This window comes from Glossina fuscipes, unplaced genomic scaffold, assembly GCF_014805625.2.
Source record: "Glossina fuscipes isolate IAEA_lab_2018 unplaced genomic scaffold, Yale_Gfus_2 0, whole genome shotgun sequence".
NCBI lineage: Eukaryota > Metazoa > Arthropoda > Insecta > Diptera > Glossinidae > Glossina > Glossina fuscipes.
This window is the reverse complement of record NW_023998414.1, coordinates 35,108,747-35,125,928: the sequence shown is the minus strand read 5'-3', so window position 1 is coordinate 35,125,928 and position 17,182 is coordinate 35,108,747. Positions and strand designations below refer to the sequence as shown.

General features: G+C 31.4%; 1 protein-coding gene across 7 annotated transcripts; it reads left to right on the top strand.

The window, feature by feature from the left end:
- The first annotated feature begins 1,660 nt into the window (after nt 1-1,660).
- On the top strand, nt 1,661-16,334 carry LOC119634576 (REST corepressor). Of its 7 annotated transcripts, none has more exons than XM_038028819.1 (11): nt 1,663-1,800; nt 2,671-2,981; nt 3,059-3,106; nt 3,187-3,321; nt 6,019-6,233; nt 6,314-6,484; nt 12,544-12,959; nt 13,107-13,308; nt 15,098-15,262; nt 15,333-15,752; nt 15,838-16,334. In XM_038028819.1, exons 2-11 carry the CDS (start codon nt 2,822-2,824, stop codon nt 15,997-15,999), a joined length of 2,094 nt encoding a protein of 697 aa, XP_037884747.1. In that variant the 5' UTR covers nt 1,663-1,800; nt 2,671-2,821; the 3' UTR covers nt 16,000-16,334. The 7 variants fall into 7 exon arrangements, with proteins under 7 accessions (XP_037884793.1, XP_037884785.1, XP_037884747.1 ...); XM_038028836.1 differs by lacking the exon at nt 1,663-1,800 and adding an exon at nt 1,978-2,041; XM_038028842.1 differs by lacking the exon at nt 1,663-1,800 and adding an exon at nt 2,067-2,085.
- The last annotated feature ends 848 nt before the right edge of the window (nt 16,335-17,182 follow it).

The window sequence follows — 17,182 nt, the reverse complement described above, 5'->3', positions numbered from 1 at the left end:
ATATAGAAGGAATTGTTATTCTTTTTAATGGTTTCCTGATTATTTCCGATTCTTCTTCCTTGAGTTGATCGCTTTTGCTCTTCTATCATCTCCTCTAGATGTATGTATAGTGTTGTGGAAAATACGCCAACTAAACTTATTTAATTTTACAAGTTATCCGCCCGAGTGGCTTCAAATCTCAAGTGCGCTTTAAAAGAAAAGAATTTATTCTCTGGTTAAATTTATTGCATGTGTATGTGTAAGATATAATCTAAGTATCGATCCATTCTTCCCACAAAAGATTGTGACCAACTTAAGGATGTGACCGGCGTAAAGTTGTCGCAGAAAGGAAATTAATATATTTACTGTTTCGATAATTAATATAAAAAATAATATTATATTTTATTATCATTTAAGATTCATGAAAATATTGAAATAAATGATTGTTCGGCTTATCAGCACCTAAGTAAGTAAAAGAAGCAACACGAGCATTCAGGGAAACCACTTCTCTATTTTCGACAAAATAAAATCCACGCTACAAAACTTGATATTCCTTTAGATACAAGCTAGTAAACAAAATATTAAATTGTAACGTAAACTGACTTTCGATTCTACAAAGTCTTTTTCAGATTAACAGCTGAATTAAGTTCGTACCAGTTGAATTTGAAAATTCTTTAGGCACACTTCTATGTTTGAAAAAGGTTATTCACATGAACAGCGCAATAGATAAAATTCGCGATTATAAAATTTCTTAATTTATTTTATTTTACAAGTTAGCCTAGACCGGCATAATTTTTTATTATCAAATTAAACAACGCCCTCGCTAAATTCCCTGTTGAAAGACAAAGCACAGAGTCGCTTATAATAAATAAAAAAATTGCCAAAAATGCTCTGAAATGGTTGAGTGCCCAACTATCGTTTAATTTGCAAAGCCGCCAGCTTTATATCTCACGAAATCTGTTAAAAGAACTTTATGCCTCATGTAATCTGTTAAAAGAGCTTTATAACTCACGTAATCTGTTAAAAGAGCTTTATAACTCACGTAATCTGTTAAAATTCATTGCAAAATGCGAATTGCCGTCGGCATTGCAATATGAAAAATTTGCTTCAAGAAAGTAGCTAATGTTATAAAAGCAATTTTTCGCTTTATAAGCTTTGCGCTTGTGCGGTTGATTTTTCAAACCATATGATATAGCTCTCATAAAGTAATGTCAACTATGTGTTCTATTTAATTATGTGCTTTTTGTACTTATGCAGCAATGCGAACGCAGTCAATGTGTTGAGGACTTAAGACTTTTAACTAATTACCACCTTTTATGGTAATATAACGATTGAGACCTATTTGTTATGAGAACGCTTCCTGCAAAGCAGTGTTCCCCAATATTTACATTTCGTTCTTCCATTCAAAACGTTAAATGTTAATGTCAAAATTTACGTCAACAACAAAAAAACATGTCCCATCATACGGTATTTATAATAAATGTGAACTTTTTTTCAAGTGAAATGATAACAATGAAGAGATTAGATAATCTAAATTGAAATAAAATCATATATATACATTTTGTATTTATTCACATCCAAGTACTGCAAATTTATTGTTTAATGAATATTAGAGATAGTTCGTGGAAACATACGGAGTGAGCTGAATACGTGACTATCAACTTGTACATTAAACACATCCATAGTTCAGATATCGTAAATTCAAAATGTGTCAATAAGCATAACTCAAACAGTGCAAGCAGAAACAAATCGACAGTGAAAAATAAAATTGTAGTTTATAAAATCATAATAAGTATGAAATTAGTGTTTTTATAAGGGAAGGTAAGTATATAAATCGATATTATATTAAATAATATAATGCAGTCGTGTCCGCACTGTGTTTAAAGTAGTCATTAAAGATTTCATATAATAAGACAAACTACGGTTGTTTATTAAAGTGTCCTCAGCTTTCGAATTCAGCAAATTATAGTCAGAGAGAAAAGCAAAATCATACAGCTCTACATTCACTAAGGATTTTTACCTGCCCATTCATTACAATTATAGTGTTAAGTGAGAAACAACGGTTTGTGTTCGTTCTATTCGTTAACTCCCGTGAATTTAATCTAAGTAATTTGAAAAATTCAAAGGACTTAACAACGGAAAACTCTTAATTTGCAAAATTTTTAATTAAATTAAAATATTTCCAAGTATTATTTTTACATTCAGGAAAAGTATATTCTAAAAAAGATTAATGGAAAAGAAAAAAATGTGCAAAATCTCCAGAAATATATATTAACAATTTGCTTGAAATAATTATTGATAAATAAGAAAACATTTTTTTTTATTTTTTTTCTAAAATATAATGTGGAACGAACATATATTTCTGAAATGATTTTCAATTATCAGATAGTTGCTTTAAAATTCTATGGGCAATGCGACGTTATTTTTTTATAAAACTACGGTTGTTTGCATTAAGTGTGCTGTGTGCCATTTAAGCAAATTTGGCTTGCTGCGTTACCAAGACTAGCTGAATAGCTTTGTATGCATGGATTTGACTTTTTTCGTTGTAGTTAAATTTTCCGCTTACTAAGATTAGAGTTTGGGTTTTACAAGCATTTGCTTAAGAGAAGCGTGAGAGATAGTTTATATTTATTAGATTTTTTAAAAGTAAAAATTAAATAAAAATTAAAATATTTTTTAATTCATTTATAGATATACTCCGCAGATAGGCAACGAATTACAAGTTCTCTATTGATTACATTTTAGAAGTCCGCGAGGATTTAAATACGTGAATATTTAAGTTATAAACTGCATTGCTTGTCGCAAATAGAAAAAAATAAAAAGTTCCATCAACGAATTAGCGATGGTTTTGGCGGAACGAAATGCAGAGCTGGTGCGAAACGGACGGCGTTCGCGTGGACCGAGTCCGAACGGCCACGGTGCGAGCTCAGGCAGTGCTAGTGGCACGGCCGGAGGCCCTGGTGGTGCTGGAACACCTGAAACGAGTTCTGATGATGACAATTGTAAGAATTTCTTCGATTTTTATTTTCCAATGTCATTTTATTTTCATTTCATCCATTTTCTTAATCAACGTCAACAGCTATTAAAAGAAATGGTAAATCGAAGACCAAGCAAAGCGAATATGAAGGTAAGCGTAATTAAATGTATATTTATTATTTTGCAACTATTTCAAGCATAATCTTGTTTTTTGTTCAATTTTGTTTTTAGAAAAAATTCGGGTGGGCCGTGATTATCAGGCCGTTTGTCCGCCCCTTATACCTGAGCACGAACGAAAACCCGAATGTTTGAATGATCGTGCACTACTGGTTTGGTCGCCGACTAAAGATATTCCTGACACAAAGCGTGAGTAATTTGTAACTTCACTGTGCATTTGCATAGAATAAAGGAAAACATATGCTTTCCTGAACATCTGTTTGCATTGTTTCTTAGAAGGAAAATAACTTTCATATATTCGTCAATTATTTTTCGTTTGACTTCAATCGGTCACCTACCTCCACATACGCATATTTCTAAACGCAAACTCGAAACAATCGATGTCCGTTCATCCCTACATAAGTTGTTAGCCCATGCAAATATTTGATTAAATGGACATAATCAGTATAAAAATAGACTTAGCCCTTTCAAGCGGCTTCATTAACTGATAACCGCAGAATAAGCGAATCTATAATATTTCGGTACCTTTACATTGGTTATATGAATTTTCATTAACATTTTCATATTAGAAGAGGTATCATATCTCCATCTAAATACGATTTCAAACCGAGCAAACAAGTGTAGGTTTGAATTTTTCTGTAGTAAAGAATGATTATATATGAATAAAATAATTCGTCTGAAACAAATATTGTTTACGAATCTTCTGCATGCCGACTGCGTCGATTGAATTCTAAAATTCCAAGACATTGATTTGAGGTACATACACATCGCATTATTGCTGGACGTTCGCTAGAAGTCTGGTTATATCAGAAAGCAATTGAAAACCTTAATCGGCTTTCGTCAGTAAATTACAATCTAAGGCAGATGTATGAAAATGTGCAATTGCTTCGATTTCCTGCCCAAGACGGCGTAGAGTCGATCTCGTCTAGTAATGTTTTTATAATTAACGAATGAATGGATTAAAGGTATCTGGGATCAGCTGGAATGGAGATTTTTTTTCTTCAGCTTTTGGATTTATCATTAACTTTTTTGCTTCGTCTTTAAATTCGTAACACGCAATAGTGCAGCATGGACATGTACTAATCTCGCATCGCATTCTCAAGATAAAAAATAAAAATTAAAGTAAGAAGTTTAAATTTGGCTTATGTACTACTTGTTATTTCTTTTTTTACAGGCCAAGTTACAAAAGAAACGTAAGCATTCGCATTAACTAGTACTTAGGAGACCACGCCTTTTTCGAAAAAAGACAAATTCCCGAAATTTTATTGTTAATAGCTTACAAATCGAAACACATACTGATCTAAATTTCAGCTAAAAAGCAAATCGTAACAAAGTCCTAAATATTCGCCTTTGATGGTGTGCTATTTTACTCATCCTTGACCTACTGGTAGCATTTGTATCGCTTACTTAAGCATTTTCATTACCACTGGATTGCTGATTAATTAATCGCTGGTTAAGAGGATATTAAGGAGAATTCCTCTTAAATACCAATAACCACTGTATGAAAAACATATAACTGGGCGATTACTGGAACCGATTTAAAAAATGTTCGTTCTGTCCTTTGCATAAAGCTGTTTGTAGTAGTCGTAGTAACCCTTTTAACGAATCGTCCATTGGCACGGAGCAAGAAATCAATTTGGCTAATATTAGCTTTTGATATCATGTTCCAGCTTTGTAGTGATTTTTACACAACAACTTATAGACCGTCCATCATATTTCCAATTCTCTTTGTCATCCTCAAGAGCTTACTTACTCAGAGAGCTTACTTTACTCAAACTTCAAGATTTCAAAGTCGTTGGTATATTTTATTCAAAGAACAATTAGAAAAGTAAATGTTGAACGTCCGCGGTTGCTATAAGTGTTCAACATGAGTTACGCGAACATTTAAAATGTATTTATATTCTTTTTTTAACTGAGTTTCACAAGTAAAAATAATTCATTGGATCGTAGGTGTAAATGGATGCTGATAGCGTAACGAGGGTGAAAAGGATTCCAAAGTGTTCAGACATCTAGACTCTCTGTCTGCGCAGTTCTAATACGTAGATATACCTTTGAGAGATTCAATGAAAAACACATATAGTCCTTAAACAGCACCATATTTTTATACGGTGCAGTAGCATTGGCTACGTGTGTCGCCTATAGTTAAAATTGTTAATGGCATAGTATTGAGATGGAAAATTTGTAGTCTTCCATGGAAATGTTCTTCATTCGATTCCTCTTAACCCTTAAATGCGTGCCGTTATAAATCTGCATTGTATGTTTAAAATCCCGTATCGCTTTGTGCAGCAACGTTTGTCTAGTTTTTTTATATTTTTATTTTTTTTTTATTTTTGATTCTAATTTTACCAAAACCATTCTATCGTTGACGAACGCAACTAGAATCTTTGACAGTTTATTTCTTCATTTGTCATTTGTCTTCAGTTGTCATTGTTGGTGCACTGACTGAGTACAATTTCATTACATTTTCAAAATAAAAATTCATACATTTATGGATTAACATCCATGGGTTAGTTATGGGATTCATAAAAAAAAAATGCCCATCGTGCATGATGTTAAATAGAAACAAGTTTGCGAGACGAAAAGAGGAAAAAACCAAAAAGAATTTTCCATATTCCATATGCCAAACATAGCGCAGATCAGTTTTATAATTGATGCAAATATTTATCAGAGAATTATTTGAGGGGATCTCGTACAAACGATCTCAGATTTCGAAACGAATAAAATTTTCTCGCTTGTTAATTTGGTTTTTTTTTTTTTTTTTTTATTTGATATTAATGCGGAACGAATAAGGAACGTTCATTGAATGAAAGCGAATTGTGAAAGTTATTTATATTGTATGCTATTAGTTATTAATATGCAATTTTATTTCGTTTCAATTCCATATAGTTGAAGAATATATATCAGTTGCCAAAGAAAAATACGGTTATAATGGGGAGCAAGCTTTGGGTATGTTGTTTTGGCATAAGCACGACCTTGAACGGGCCGTTATGGATTTGGCGAATTTTACACCTTTTCCCGATGAATGGACTGTGGAAGATAAAGTACTATTCGAGCAAGCTTTTCAATTTCACGGCAAAAGTTTTCATCGCATTCGACAAATGGTAAATTTCATATCAATTGTTAGATATATATATAGATGCGCATATAATGAATAGTATATATGTTATGTTAATTGATGCAGTTACCAGACAAGTCAATTGCCAGTTTGGTAAAATATTACTACTCATGGAAGAAGACAAGACATCGTCAAAGTGTAATGGATCGCCAGGAGAAAACCAAAGCCGGCAAAGAGGGCTCTTCAGACAATGGCAGCGATAATGGTAGCAACGAAGATTCCGACAATGATGATAAGGTAATTATCAGTTAGAATTAAATGCAGTCAATCTCTTAGTTCCTTATTATATTAGTTATAGGATTATTTTTATCTATTTGTTAGGTTTCTTCCACTAACGACTTATATTTTTCAGTCATTTTTAGTTCGTTTAATGTCGTTTTCAAATTATTTTTATGAGTTTAAGTATATGCTCTTATTTTTTAATTTATTTTCTTTCAAACAAAAAAAAAAAAAAATTTTTTTTTTGAAATTCAATTCTGCTTTACGTGCAGGTGTACTTTATTAATACATGCATTCACACTTGCTTTCTAAGATGATTATAAGTTATTAATGTAATTACGTAAGAAGTAAAAAAACGCACCACCCCGTTTTATGTGTATGAACGTGCTACATATGCCGCGATAATTCATTTAAAAAAAAAAAACAAATGGAAAAATTAGGAGACTTTTTTTTGCATCATTTTTTTTTAAATTCTGATCTTTAATTGAAGAGGAGGCTGCCGTAAGCTAAATTTATATATGACAAGCATAACATCTTGACTCGGCTTATTTATGTATGAAATCATTATTGCTCTAATAGAAATTTACCTTTTGTAAATAACAAGCGTAAATAATAGCATACAGTTATATAGGTTGTGAATCGAATCCAATAATGCCTGCTTTCTCTTTATAGATGGAAGTTCAATTTATTTTATTTATATAATTAAAAATTTTGTAAGCTTGTCTAAATTATATTTTCACAATGAAAACGAGGTCATGTCTGCATTCTCTTATACTTCTTGAAAAAAAAAAAAAAAAATTTTGTGCATTGAAGAAAAAAAAAAATATATATATATATGGCGCACAAAAACATCATTTTTGATGGTTTCCGCAAAAGATTTTACTTAAAATATTCTCAAAAAAATAGAAAAATTTTAAAAAGTTCAAATATTGTTAATCGAATGACTATTAATTTTATTATAATGAATCATTTTTACCTCATGAAAGCACCATTTATACATGTATTTATTTATTTTTTGTTTTTTTTTTTTTTACAACAAAAGAAACTCTATTAAAAAAGAATTAGCAATTAAGTGTATTGTAATTTATAATTTATTTAGATGAATCTGAAAACTTTTAACTTTTCAAACTACTTGTTAGTTACAAACAGAAGATAGAAGAATATATATTTTATTTTTTTTTTTTTTTTGGGTAGCAAAGTCTGTCTCTTCAACTTCTATTGAAATTCTCAATCGAACCGGAAGCTTAACACATACATTTTTAAATGGACTTTATATATCGTATGCGAAAGTTACCGGGAACGTACACTGATACGTTGCAAATTGACACACAAAAAGAAAAAAGCATTTTTTTTTATATAATACATTTACACAAATTTTTTATATTTTTTATTCCGTTTATAAAAGCTGTAAATAAGTGTATCATATAAGTAGATCCTTTGAAATATATTTACTCCTGAGCGATTTGAGTTGTTAAATCATGTAACGAGATAGGTTTGTACGCAGATTTTTAGCCGTTGTAATCATCTAAGCAAAAAAAAAAAAAAACAAAAAGTGCTTCATGACGCATCGTTAAATAATACCCTACATCACCATGCAGTTTTTCATGTAGCGACTTTTCATAACAAGCGATGGGAAGTATGGGAAGCGGTTGCAAAAGTGATCCGATCGACACATTTTTCAACAGCGCTCTTTGGGCCAAAAGACATCAGATGATTAAGTTTCAACAAAATATTTTAAAAATCGCAGCCTGTCCGATTGAAAACAAGGCAATAAGACAGAAAGACGGACGAACAAGCGTAGATCGCAATTCGAAAAGTCAGTCTGAATTAATTGGTATAATACAAGGTGACTCAAGTTCAAGTCCTTCTGGCCGTTTACATACATTCGTACCAATTTAAAATACACTTGTGTCACAAGTGGTGTAGGGTATAATGAGATACGCAAAGCCGAGATTCTGCTTACATATATCTTCTTCTTGGAATAATCGGTTATATCAAAGTTAGAAAATAAATCTAGCAATAATTTTTCGATAGATTGCCAATCAATATAGCACCTGACCCTATCGAGGACATCTCTTTGAAATATCTCTCGCATATGAAATGAAAGTGAAGTGAAAACAGTGCTGAGAACTTCGCACTCTTAAAACATTAACAAAATGATATCCGTCTGTTAAATTTAATCCATTCTTAACTAAGTTAACTGTCCACCCATTGTGTTTCTTTTGCCTACTACTGTTGGCTTTATTTCGTTATAATTTGGTTGTCAGTTGTAGTTGTCCTTGAAGTTCTTTTCAAATTAATTGCGATTTGCTTTCTTTTTCGTCAATTCTCTGTAATGTAAGACACGTGACCTCACAGTTAAATCGGTAAAAATAACGGCTGACACCATCACCTAAGGTTCACTTAAATTAGCCATGCTCTCAACTTGATTGCAATTAGGAAAATATATTTTTCTTACCATATATAATAAGCGTTACTAGGCACCATTTGTTTTTGACGAGACCAAGACTTTTTGCTTACTTCTAAGATGAATTATTTCTTTTCTCTTCTGTTGTATATTGGTCTTCTTATAAAATCTCTTCCCTGCAGCTCGCATTGTTTCACTCATAATATATATAGTTTTTTTTCGGTATTTTAACGAAGCGTTCCTACGTATTTATATAATATATTATCATTGTATTTATAAAAGGTATATGTGTAAAACGATTTGTACAAATTCTGTAAAGCATAGTAAAATCGCATAAAAAAAAAAAAAGAAAAAAAAAAATTAAAAAAAAAAAAAAACTAAATAAATAAAAGAGAAAAAAAAAAGCAAGGTAATAGAGTAATTGGATTATGTATACGAAAGTTTTGTATAATTTACTTTTACTGCACTTATCTAAATACACAAATGCTTACACATACTTTTACCCCTCATCTATGTATCATATACGTATATATAAATAGTTTTATAAATAATTTTAAAAGCTTTGCGCATACTTAATTTTAGGAAGAAGACTGTTTATAGATAGTTTCATTATTCTTACTTTTTTTTTTTTTTTTTTTTTTTTTATTGCTTTCCAATTAAGATTTAAAAAATATATTTAAATATATATATATATATATATATATTTATGGATTGTTAAAAAGAAATAACAAAAAAAAAAAAAAAAAATAAACAAAAAATAATATACATATTTTGTCTACGAGAAGATTAAACAAAATTCATGTGTTTCTTTACAAAATATATATATATATATATATATAAATATATATATATATTTTTTTTTTCCTCCCCATTTTGTCCTCATTGTTACTATTATTATTATTATTATTTACTCATTCATTTCGTCATATAACAATTCATCATCGCTATAGAAGCTTGTATTTAAGAGTTCACGATTAACATCACATTTCATCGGATGGAATACTCATGTGCGTCTTGCGTACACTATCAATAAAAACACGATGAGCAAGTGAAAATTGTTGTGCAAGTGTAGTTGTTAAATTGCGATATAATATTATACGATATAGGAATTCAGAGGGATGGGTGTTTAATAATTTAATCATTCCATTTTTAAAAGACTAGGAAGCAAATAAATTTCTTTTTGACTGAAGATTCGTGATCGTTGCAATAATTGAAATGGAAACTTGGATCTTCGGATGCATATTTTCTTTTTATTTTTTTTTCTTTTTCATTAAATTTTGTAAATGAAAGTCGTGGCCAAAAAGTCGCACTAAACTAAACTTCAAAAATAAATATAAAAGAAAATCTAGTCTGAAAGGTATTTTATTATTAGTTAGGGCCATAGTGAGCAACAAATGTTAGTGGAGTACGTGACACATATTTGCTTGAAACAGCCGATCGATATACAAGATTCACGCCTTCTTAATAATATAGTTTTCTCATCTATTTTGTATTATAAATCATATTATTCTCTATAATTTCTTGAAGAAAAAAGTGAGAGGGAAGGCGGCTTATTCGCAATTATGTAGTCGTTGACGCATTTATGTTATGTATTGTGAAATTGCACAGTGTCCGTAAAATTTAATTTAATTTTTTTTTGTTTTTTTTTTTTTTTTTTTGTTTCACTTCATAATAGGCTAAGGATAATTGTTTTTTTTTTTTTTCAGAATATGTAAAAATAGATTTTAAAAAGGGGCATTACGTAAACGAGACTATCTGCCGCTGATTTTAATCAAATCAATAATTAATGACCCATGACCCATATTATATATTAAGAATAAACATTAAAACTATTTTTTCTAATCTGGTTTTTTTGTCGACGGGCATTTAGTTTTAATACAACCCAACTCTTCTTTCTTTTTTTTCACACGGTAGATGCGTTTCTTAGAAATCCGTGCGTAAAAAACATAAGCAACTTCCGATAACACAATTTTAAAAAATCGTACAAAAAGCAAAAACTCCAAATATTTTCCCAGAAAACCGTGCAAAAAAAATTATGAACAAAAGAATGAAATCCTTATTCTAGTTTAAAAAAAAAAAAAAAACATTTTTATTACAAATCAAAATCAAAATTAGTATACAGTGAAAATTCAGTCTATAAGTACAATATGAAAAAAAGTATTTTGAAATTGGGAATAAAAATCAATTTCCCAACTCATGTCACTAACACTGGACGACTTATTACCCTCAATTGTAGTTTGTTATCGCATACATAACGATTCTGTGAGACATAGTCAAAACTAGAATTATAATTTTTTGTTTTGATTCGTGCTAGAACAAAAAATGTATGCAAAAAAAAAATATACTCTCTTACATTAGTAAACCGTGTTATTTTAAAATCGTGCAAAATAGATCGTGTAAAAAAAGTTGGACAGTTGTATATGATTTAAAGCTTTCTCTAGGTCTTTATGAGAAAAATTAATATTTTCGATAATCATTCTGTTTAAAATACTTTGGAAATTATTTGAACCAACAAGATTTGTATGCTATTCTAAATTCAGTTTTTTCGCGAGCTTCGAAATACCTATCCAATTTGCAAATATGTTTGTTAGTCAGAGGAAGGATTTACTCATACTTAAATGTACTCTAATGTTTTAATTTTAAGAGATATATTCGGGTAGAGACGGAGGAATAGAGTTACATAAATCTTAAAGCCTATGAAGTGAAGGGCAATGACGATTTAAAGTAATTAAAAATTAAATTAAATATTTTAAAAGATAATGATTTCGCAAAAAAATTGAATTTTTATAAATTATCTTTTTTTTTATTTTTTTATTTTTTTTTTTATCCTTCGAGTATCAAAGATTGTGTCATCTGCTGTATTAATATCGAATCAATGAAATTATATATCAAATTATATTGGTCGATTGAAAAACTATTTGCTTTATTTTTCTTTATTAAAAATTGTCGTCTCTCATCTTATTCATTTCCCTTTGGGCAATATTGTTGTTTTCATGTGATTAACTCGAGAATTCAATTTAATAAATTTGCATATACTTTCCCTTGTTTTCCTCTAGAAGGTTGACGGCGGCTTTCACATCTTTCCAACAAGCACACGTGCCAATTACTACTTGCTCTCTCTCTCTCTCTCTCTCTCTCTCTCTTTCGCACTTCGTTCATCCCATTTATCACCAGCGACAAGTCGCGTCTAATGTTCGTTCATTTAACATATAAGTTTAATTTATTTTGCAAAATACGTTTCTACTTGTCAACAACAAGAGCGATAATAATAATAACAACAACAACAACATTATTATTAGAAAGAATCGAAATAAAGTTGCGGCTTGGCCAATATGGGAATTGAATAAATATATATTCCAAGTTTTTTGTTTTTTTTTTTTTTATTTTTTTTTTTCTTTTCCCTTTCATTTTTAATGCCGGGTGTTGTCTGTCGTTTAGTAAAAGAAAGCATAAATTTTGTTTGATCGAACTCGAAAGAAGAAATCATGGAATAACGAAACTAATTTTATGGATAAGCGATATTAGTCTTTTGTTGTAATTGTAAATGTGTTGAATATGTTGCTAAAACTACTACTACTACTACTACTACTACTTTGTTTCTCATTTCTCTCTTTTGTTTCTTTTCCGTGAATGTGACCAATGACAATGTTGGCACCATTTATGACTTTAGGATCAAACATTGTTGGCGCCGTGCCTAATGGCCGCCTTACAAGATCAGACAAACTCTACTTCCACTACCTCAAAATTGACAGGCATCTCAGTCTTCCCTCCCGAATTGAATGTTCCCTTAAGTGAAGGTCCAGATATTGATAGCGCGAATTCAAATACCGCTAACAACAACAATAGACAACAGCAACAACAGCAACCACAATATACGCCAAGCCTTTCAAATGCTGATGCCGTCATCAATTGCAATGGCACTGGCGGAAGCAATTTAACAATAACCGCCAACAGTACTGTCAAAGCGTCGTCCGTAGGCGCTAGTGGCGGTGCTGGGGGCTGTTGCTCAAATTGTGGTGTTGTCTGTAATGTGCTGAACTCTTCGCCACATGGCAAATTGTGTTCCAGTTGCCATCATCATTGGAGGTATTTTAGCGGATTCTTATTAGTTTTTTGTTTTGTGTGTTTTAATTTCTTGTGTGTCTTTGTTCTCTTTTATGTACATATGTCATTGATACACTGATAATATTACATTGAAATGCAAACATGGTTTCCAATTCCGTTTCGATTTAGGCGGACGGGCAATAAGCGTCCCACTTCGGGACCTTATTTTGGTAAAAGATCACGTGACCGCAACGCCGAACGCCATAAACGTAAGCCGCCGCGTGGCATGTACATCAATCATGATGACATTGTCGCTTTGGCCAGCGCTAATGACAATCAAGACGAATTGCTGGCAAATGTCGATCGCGAAATTGTCTCATTATTGAGCCAAGTAAGAATCGTTATTTTGCAAAATCTTTTTTTTTTTTTTTTTTTCTTCGTCTTCTTTCATTGTATTTTTATTTGTCATTTAACTTGATCGCAATTATTTCGCCTTAGTTCTTTTATGTTATATGTTTTTGTTACAATTTTATGTTAATTAATTTTATACATTTTTCTTTCATTTTAATTATGCTTTGTTTTCTTTTTTAATGCTAACAATACTCATATCGTCGTTAACGAGCAGTTCATAAATATTTCATATAACGCTAGGCAATTATTAAGAGATTTTTAGGGGAATGTGAAGTAAAGATTGCAGTAATTTTTTAAAAAGCTTGCTATTCACAAATAGTTTCAATCATTACGAGAGCAATACATGGATAAGTTCCTGTGTTCAAGAGAATAGTTCGTACGGTTTCTTTTAAAGTGTATATCGTTATAATGTTACTTTAATCTAAATTTTGTTTTCGAAATTAATCGAAATAATAAATGCGACTAAGGATGGTAAAGAAATCGAATTGAAATTATATATAAGCATCGGTCACTTTCTAACAACTTCACCGGAGATTCTTCATTTCACAAATTAAAAAGTGAATGATGATCGTGAATTTTTATTAGCCAATCATAAATTTTGATTATTGCGATTGTAGAAGATCATGAAAATCTATGAAGTAAATATAGCACGAGATCGGGATTGACTATGCATAGTATGTGTAAAGCCGGACAAAATGATTACATAACTAAGGGGTTTCCATCAAAATAAAGGGAAAGAGATTGAGAGAGAGAGAGAGAGAGAGAGAGAGAGAGAGATTCTCACTTCTTGTTACAAGCTGCAAATGCGGCGGAACTGCCCTTTGCGCGTACACTTCACTCTGTTTTATCAATACTTTATTGATCGTCAATATTTTACCGATTGAAATAATAATAACTAATAAATAATTCTTGTCTTCCGTAAGTCCGTAAAATCGTATATTTATAGTGTTATCTAAGTAAGAGAAGGCCGGCCCGAATACTGAGTACGTTTCCTTCTCTAATACAGGTACTTGCGATATTGCTCTCATACATCGCCCTATAGTAACAGCGTTAACAGTCTTCGGCCAGCGTGGAAGTATTACCCAAAGACAACCCCCCCCCCCCCCCATGAAACAATTAAAATTTTTTGTTAAATATTTTTTATAATGTTTTAAAAACGGCAAGGAATGATTTGTATTACCCAAAGGCCCCCCCCCCCCCCCCGTCCCCCCACCCCACACAGACATTGTAAAACAATGTTTTGCAAAAATTTTTTGCTTGAGTAACAATAGTATATAAATTTGATAAAGGATGAAATTGAGTGATAGCTTCATACGGTTCTGTACGAGGAATAAGCGATATAATATAGTATAGTATTTGTTAACTATATCTTTTGACTATTACATCATATCCGCTGACATTATAAACATCTTCCCTTTTTGTCGGTAAGCGGTATTAACATTCCGAAGTTATTCGTAAGATTGATTTAACTTTAAAATCAAGCTCAGTGATGTTATACATGTCGTAAATGCAAATCGCGGGCTCCGCGCATCTTGAGGCACTTTTTAGTTATATTAAAAAGCAAAATCAAAAACAAAAATTAATAAATAAATAAATAAATAAATAAAAGGAAGAAAGAAGTGAAGCGCAGGCCTTTTAGTCATTGCGTACATTAGTTTTTATTGATTGTTGTTGCTGCCTATATAAATATTTTGGCAATCTGTTGATTTATGTAGATTTTATCGCTTTAATGTCGTAGAAAAGCGTACATGTGTGTGTGTTGTTTCTAGGTTCAACTAAATAAGCAACAGATTTCGGCTCTTAAACGTAAGAACTCTGATAATCTAGAGGATATACGCCCTAGCGAGAATACTAATCGCATTAACGGGCGCTGGACAAACGATGAACTATTGCTTGCCGTTCAGGGTGTACGAAAGTACGGTAAAGACTTTCAGGTAAATTTTTGCATTCAATTCAATTTATAATGACCTTGAAGTAAATATAATAACATATAATATACTTTAGACTATTGCTGAGACAATTGGTACTAAAACTGAAGCGAACGTTCGTACATTTTTTATGAATAATCGTCGCCGTTACAATTTGGATCAGATTTTAAAGAAATATGAAGCAGAAAAGGAAGCGTCCACTGCAACAGTACCTTCTTCAAGCTCATCGAACAGCGGTGCCAGCGGTGCATCAACTAGTACCAATTTATCAAATGATGCTGCCAATGCTATTAAAAAAGATGAACAACAACAATCGCAAACTCAGTCAACTAAAAAGAAAGACGTACCTAATATATTGGCCGACGATTCAGATAATACCACCTCAAGCGAAACAGCTAATTGCTCTAAATCGACCACCACAACTACCAGCATTGAGGAACGAAAGTCAGAAATAGCTAATGTCAATATTGTGAAAGACGATGACGAAATTATGGAGGTAAATGAAAACTTGGCAAATTCTTCTTCTATGCCTCTACATGCTTCATTTCATTTCTTACTCCCTATTAATTGTATCTTTTTAGGTTAATTTAAATACTGAGTTACTAGACGGTGGTGGTGTTGGTGGTGTTGGCGCCGTTGGCGGTGGCAGCGGCGGCGGCGGCAGCGGCAGCGGTGCCCCTTCAGCGAAGAAGATTGCCTTGAGTGTGTCCAATCAGGATTTTCCTAAAGCAAGCGCTGTATAAAATTTACTTGGACTTGACGTACGCATATGCAACACAATTCGCTATTCGAAAAGAATAAAGGAGACGGAGACCCGAAGGAATGATGAAAACAAATAAAAGAACAAGTGATTATTTTAACAAAAGTTATCATGAAAAAAAAAAAGAACAAAAAAAAGAAAAATAAAATGGAAAAAAAAAAGTAAAAAGAAATCAGTGAGACAAATAACAAAAAAGCAAAGCATAGAGTAACAGTAGTTGCACCTCTCAAACGGATTGTTCTCTTATTATTATTTTTACAATGATATGGAAGCAATTGATTTTTTTACTTATCGTTTTGCTGTAATTATTAATTCGTATGACTTCAAACTGATGACTTGACTTTGATAATGATGACGGATGACCCTTTTGTTTTTGTTTATTTTATTTTCTTTATTAATTCTTTAAATTATTTTTTAATTTACTTTTAAAACTTAAATGCCATTTAAAAGAAAACAAAACTAAAAACAAAAAAAAAACAAAACAAAAACTACAAGAGGAATGAATACTCACAAGAATTTGCATCCTAAGATGAAAATTTTCAATGGTTTTAATTACAATTCAAGACAACAACAACAACAACAACAACAACAATAACAAGAACAACGTTAGAAAAACAAAATGAAAAAAAGCAAAAGCAAAAGAAAAAGAGGAAAAACGAACAACTTGAAACTATCTTAGTATTGATTGACTACAATAGCACGTTTCTCTTAATGTATCTGCTAAATTCAATTATATGTATATGCTAAGTATATGCACACACAGTCCTGTATGGCTGTGCATAAAACCGTATGATTATCGACTATAAATAAATCCATAAATAAAATTAAATTCTTGTTTAAAGTGTCGTCGGCATCCCATGTGTTATGGGACAATTCAATAAAATCTCATTCGCCTTTGTACGTGAAAACTTACGACGAAGGCGACAATGAGTTAAGAAGAATATTCGAATCGAAAATTTTCTTTTACTTTTCCGATTTCTAAGATAATCAAGTCACATTATTGTCATTAGCTTGGATAGCTTCATTTAACGCATAGATCCAATTCGCCTCATGTTCTTTAATAATGAATAATTAATAATTACCCACATCGTGCGAATATCGTGTTACAAGAATCGTAATTGTATACTATTTTACCCAAAACGTTACATAAAATCTTAACAAAAAAA

What these genes read in the sequence shown, in the direction of transcription:
- LOC119634576 (XM_038028819.1), top strand. Translation starts at nt 2,822, where the DNA reads ATGGTTTTGGCGGAACGAAATGCAGAGCTGGTGCGAAACGGACGGCGT. An exon ending in GAGTTCTGATGATGACAATT is followed by an intron (nt 2,982 to 3,058) that starts GTAAGAATTTCT and finishes CAACGTCAACAG; the next exon opens with CTATTAAAAGAAATGGTAAA. An exon ending in AGTACGGTAAAGACTTTCAG is followed by an intron (nt 15,263 to 15,332) that starts GTAAATTTTTGC and finishes AATATACTTTAG; the next exon opens with ACTATTGCTGAGACAATTGG.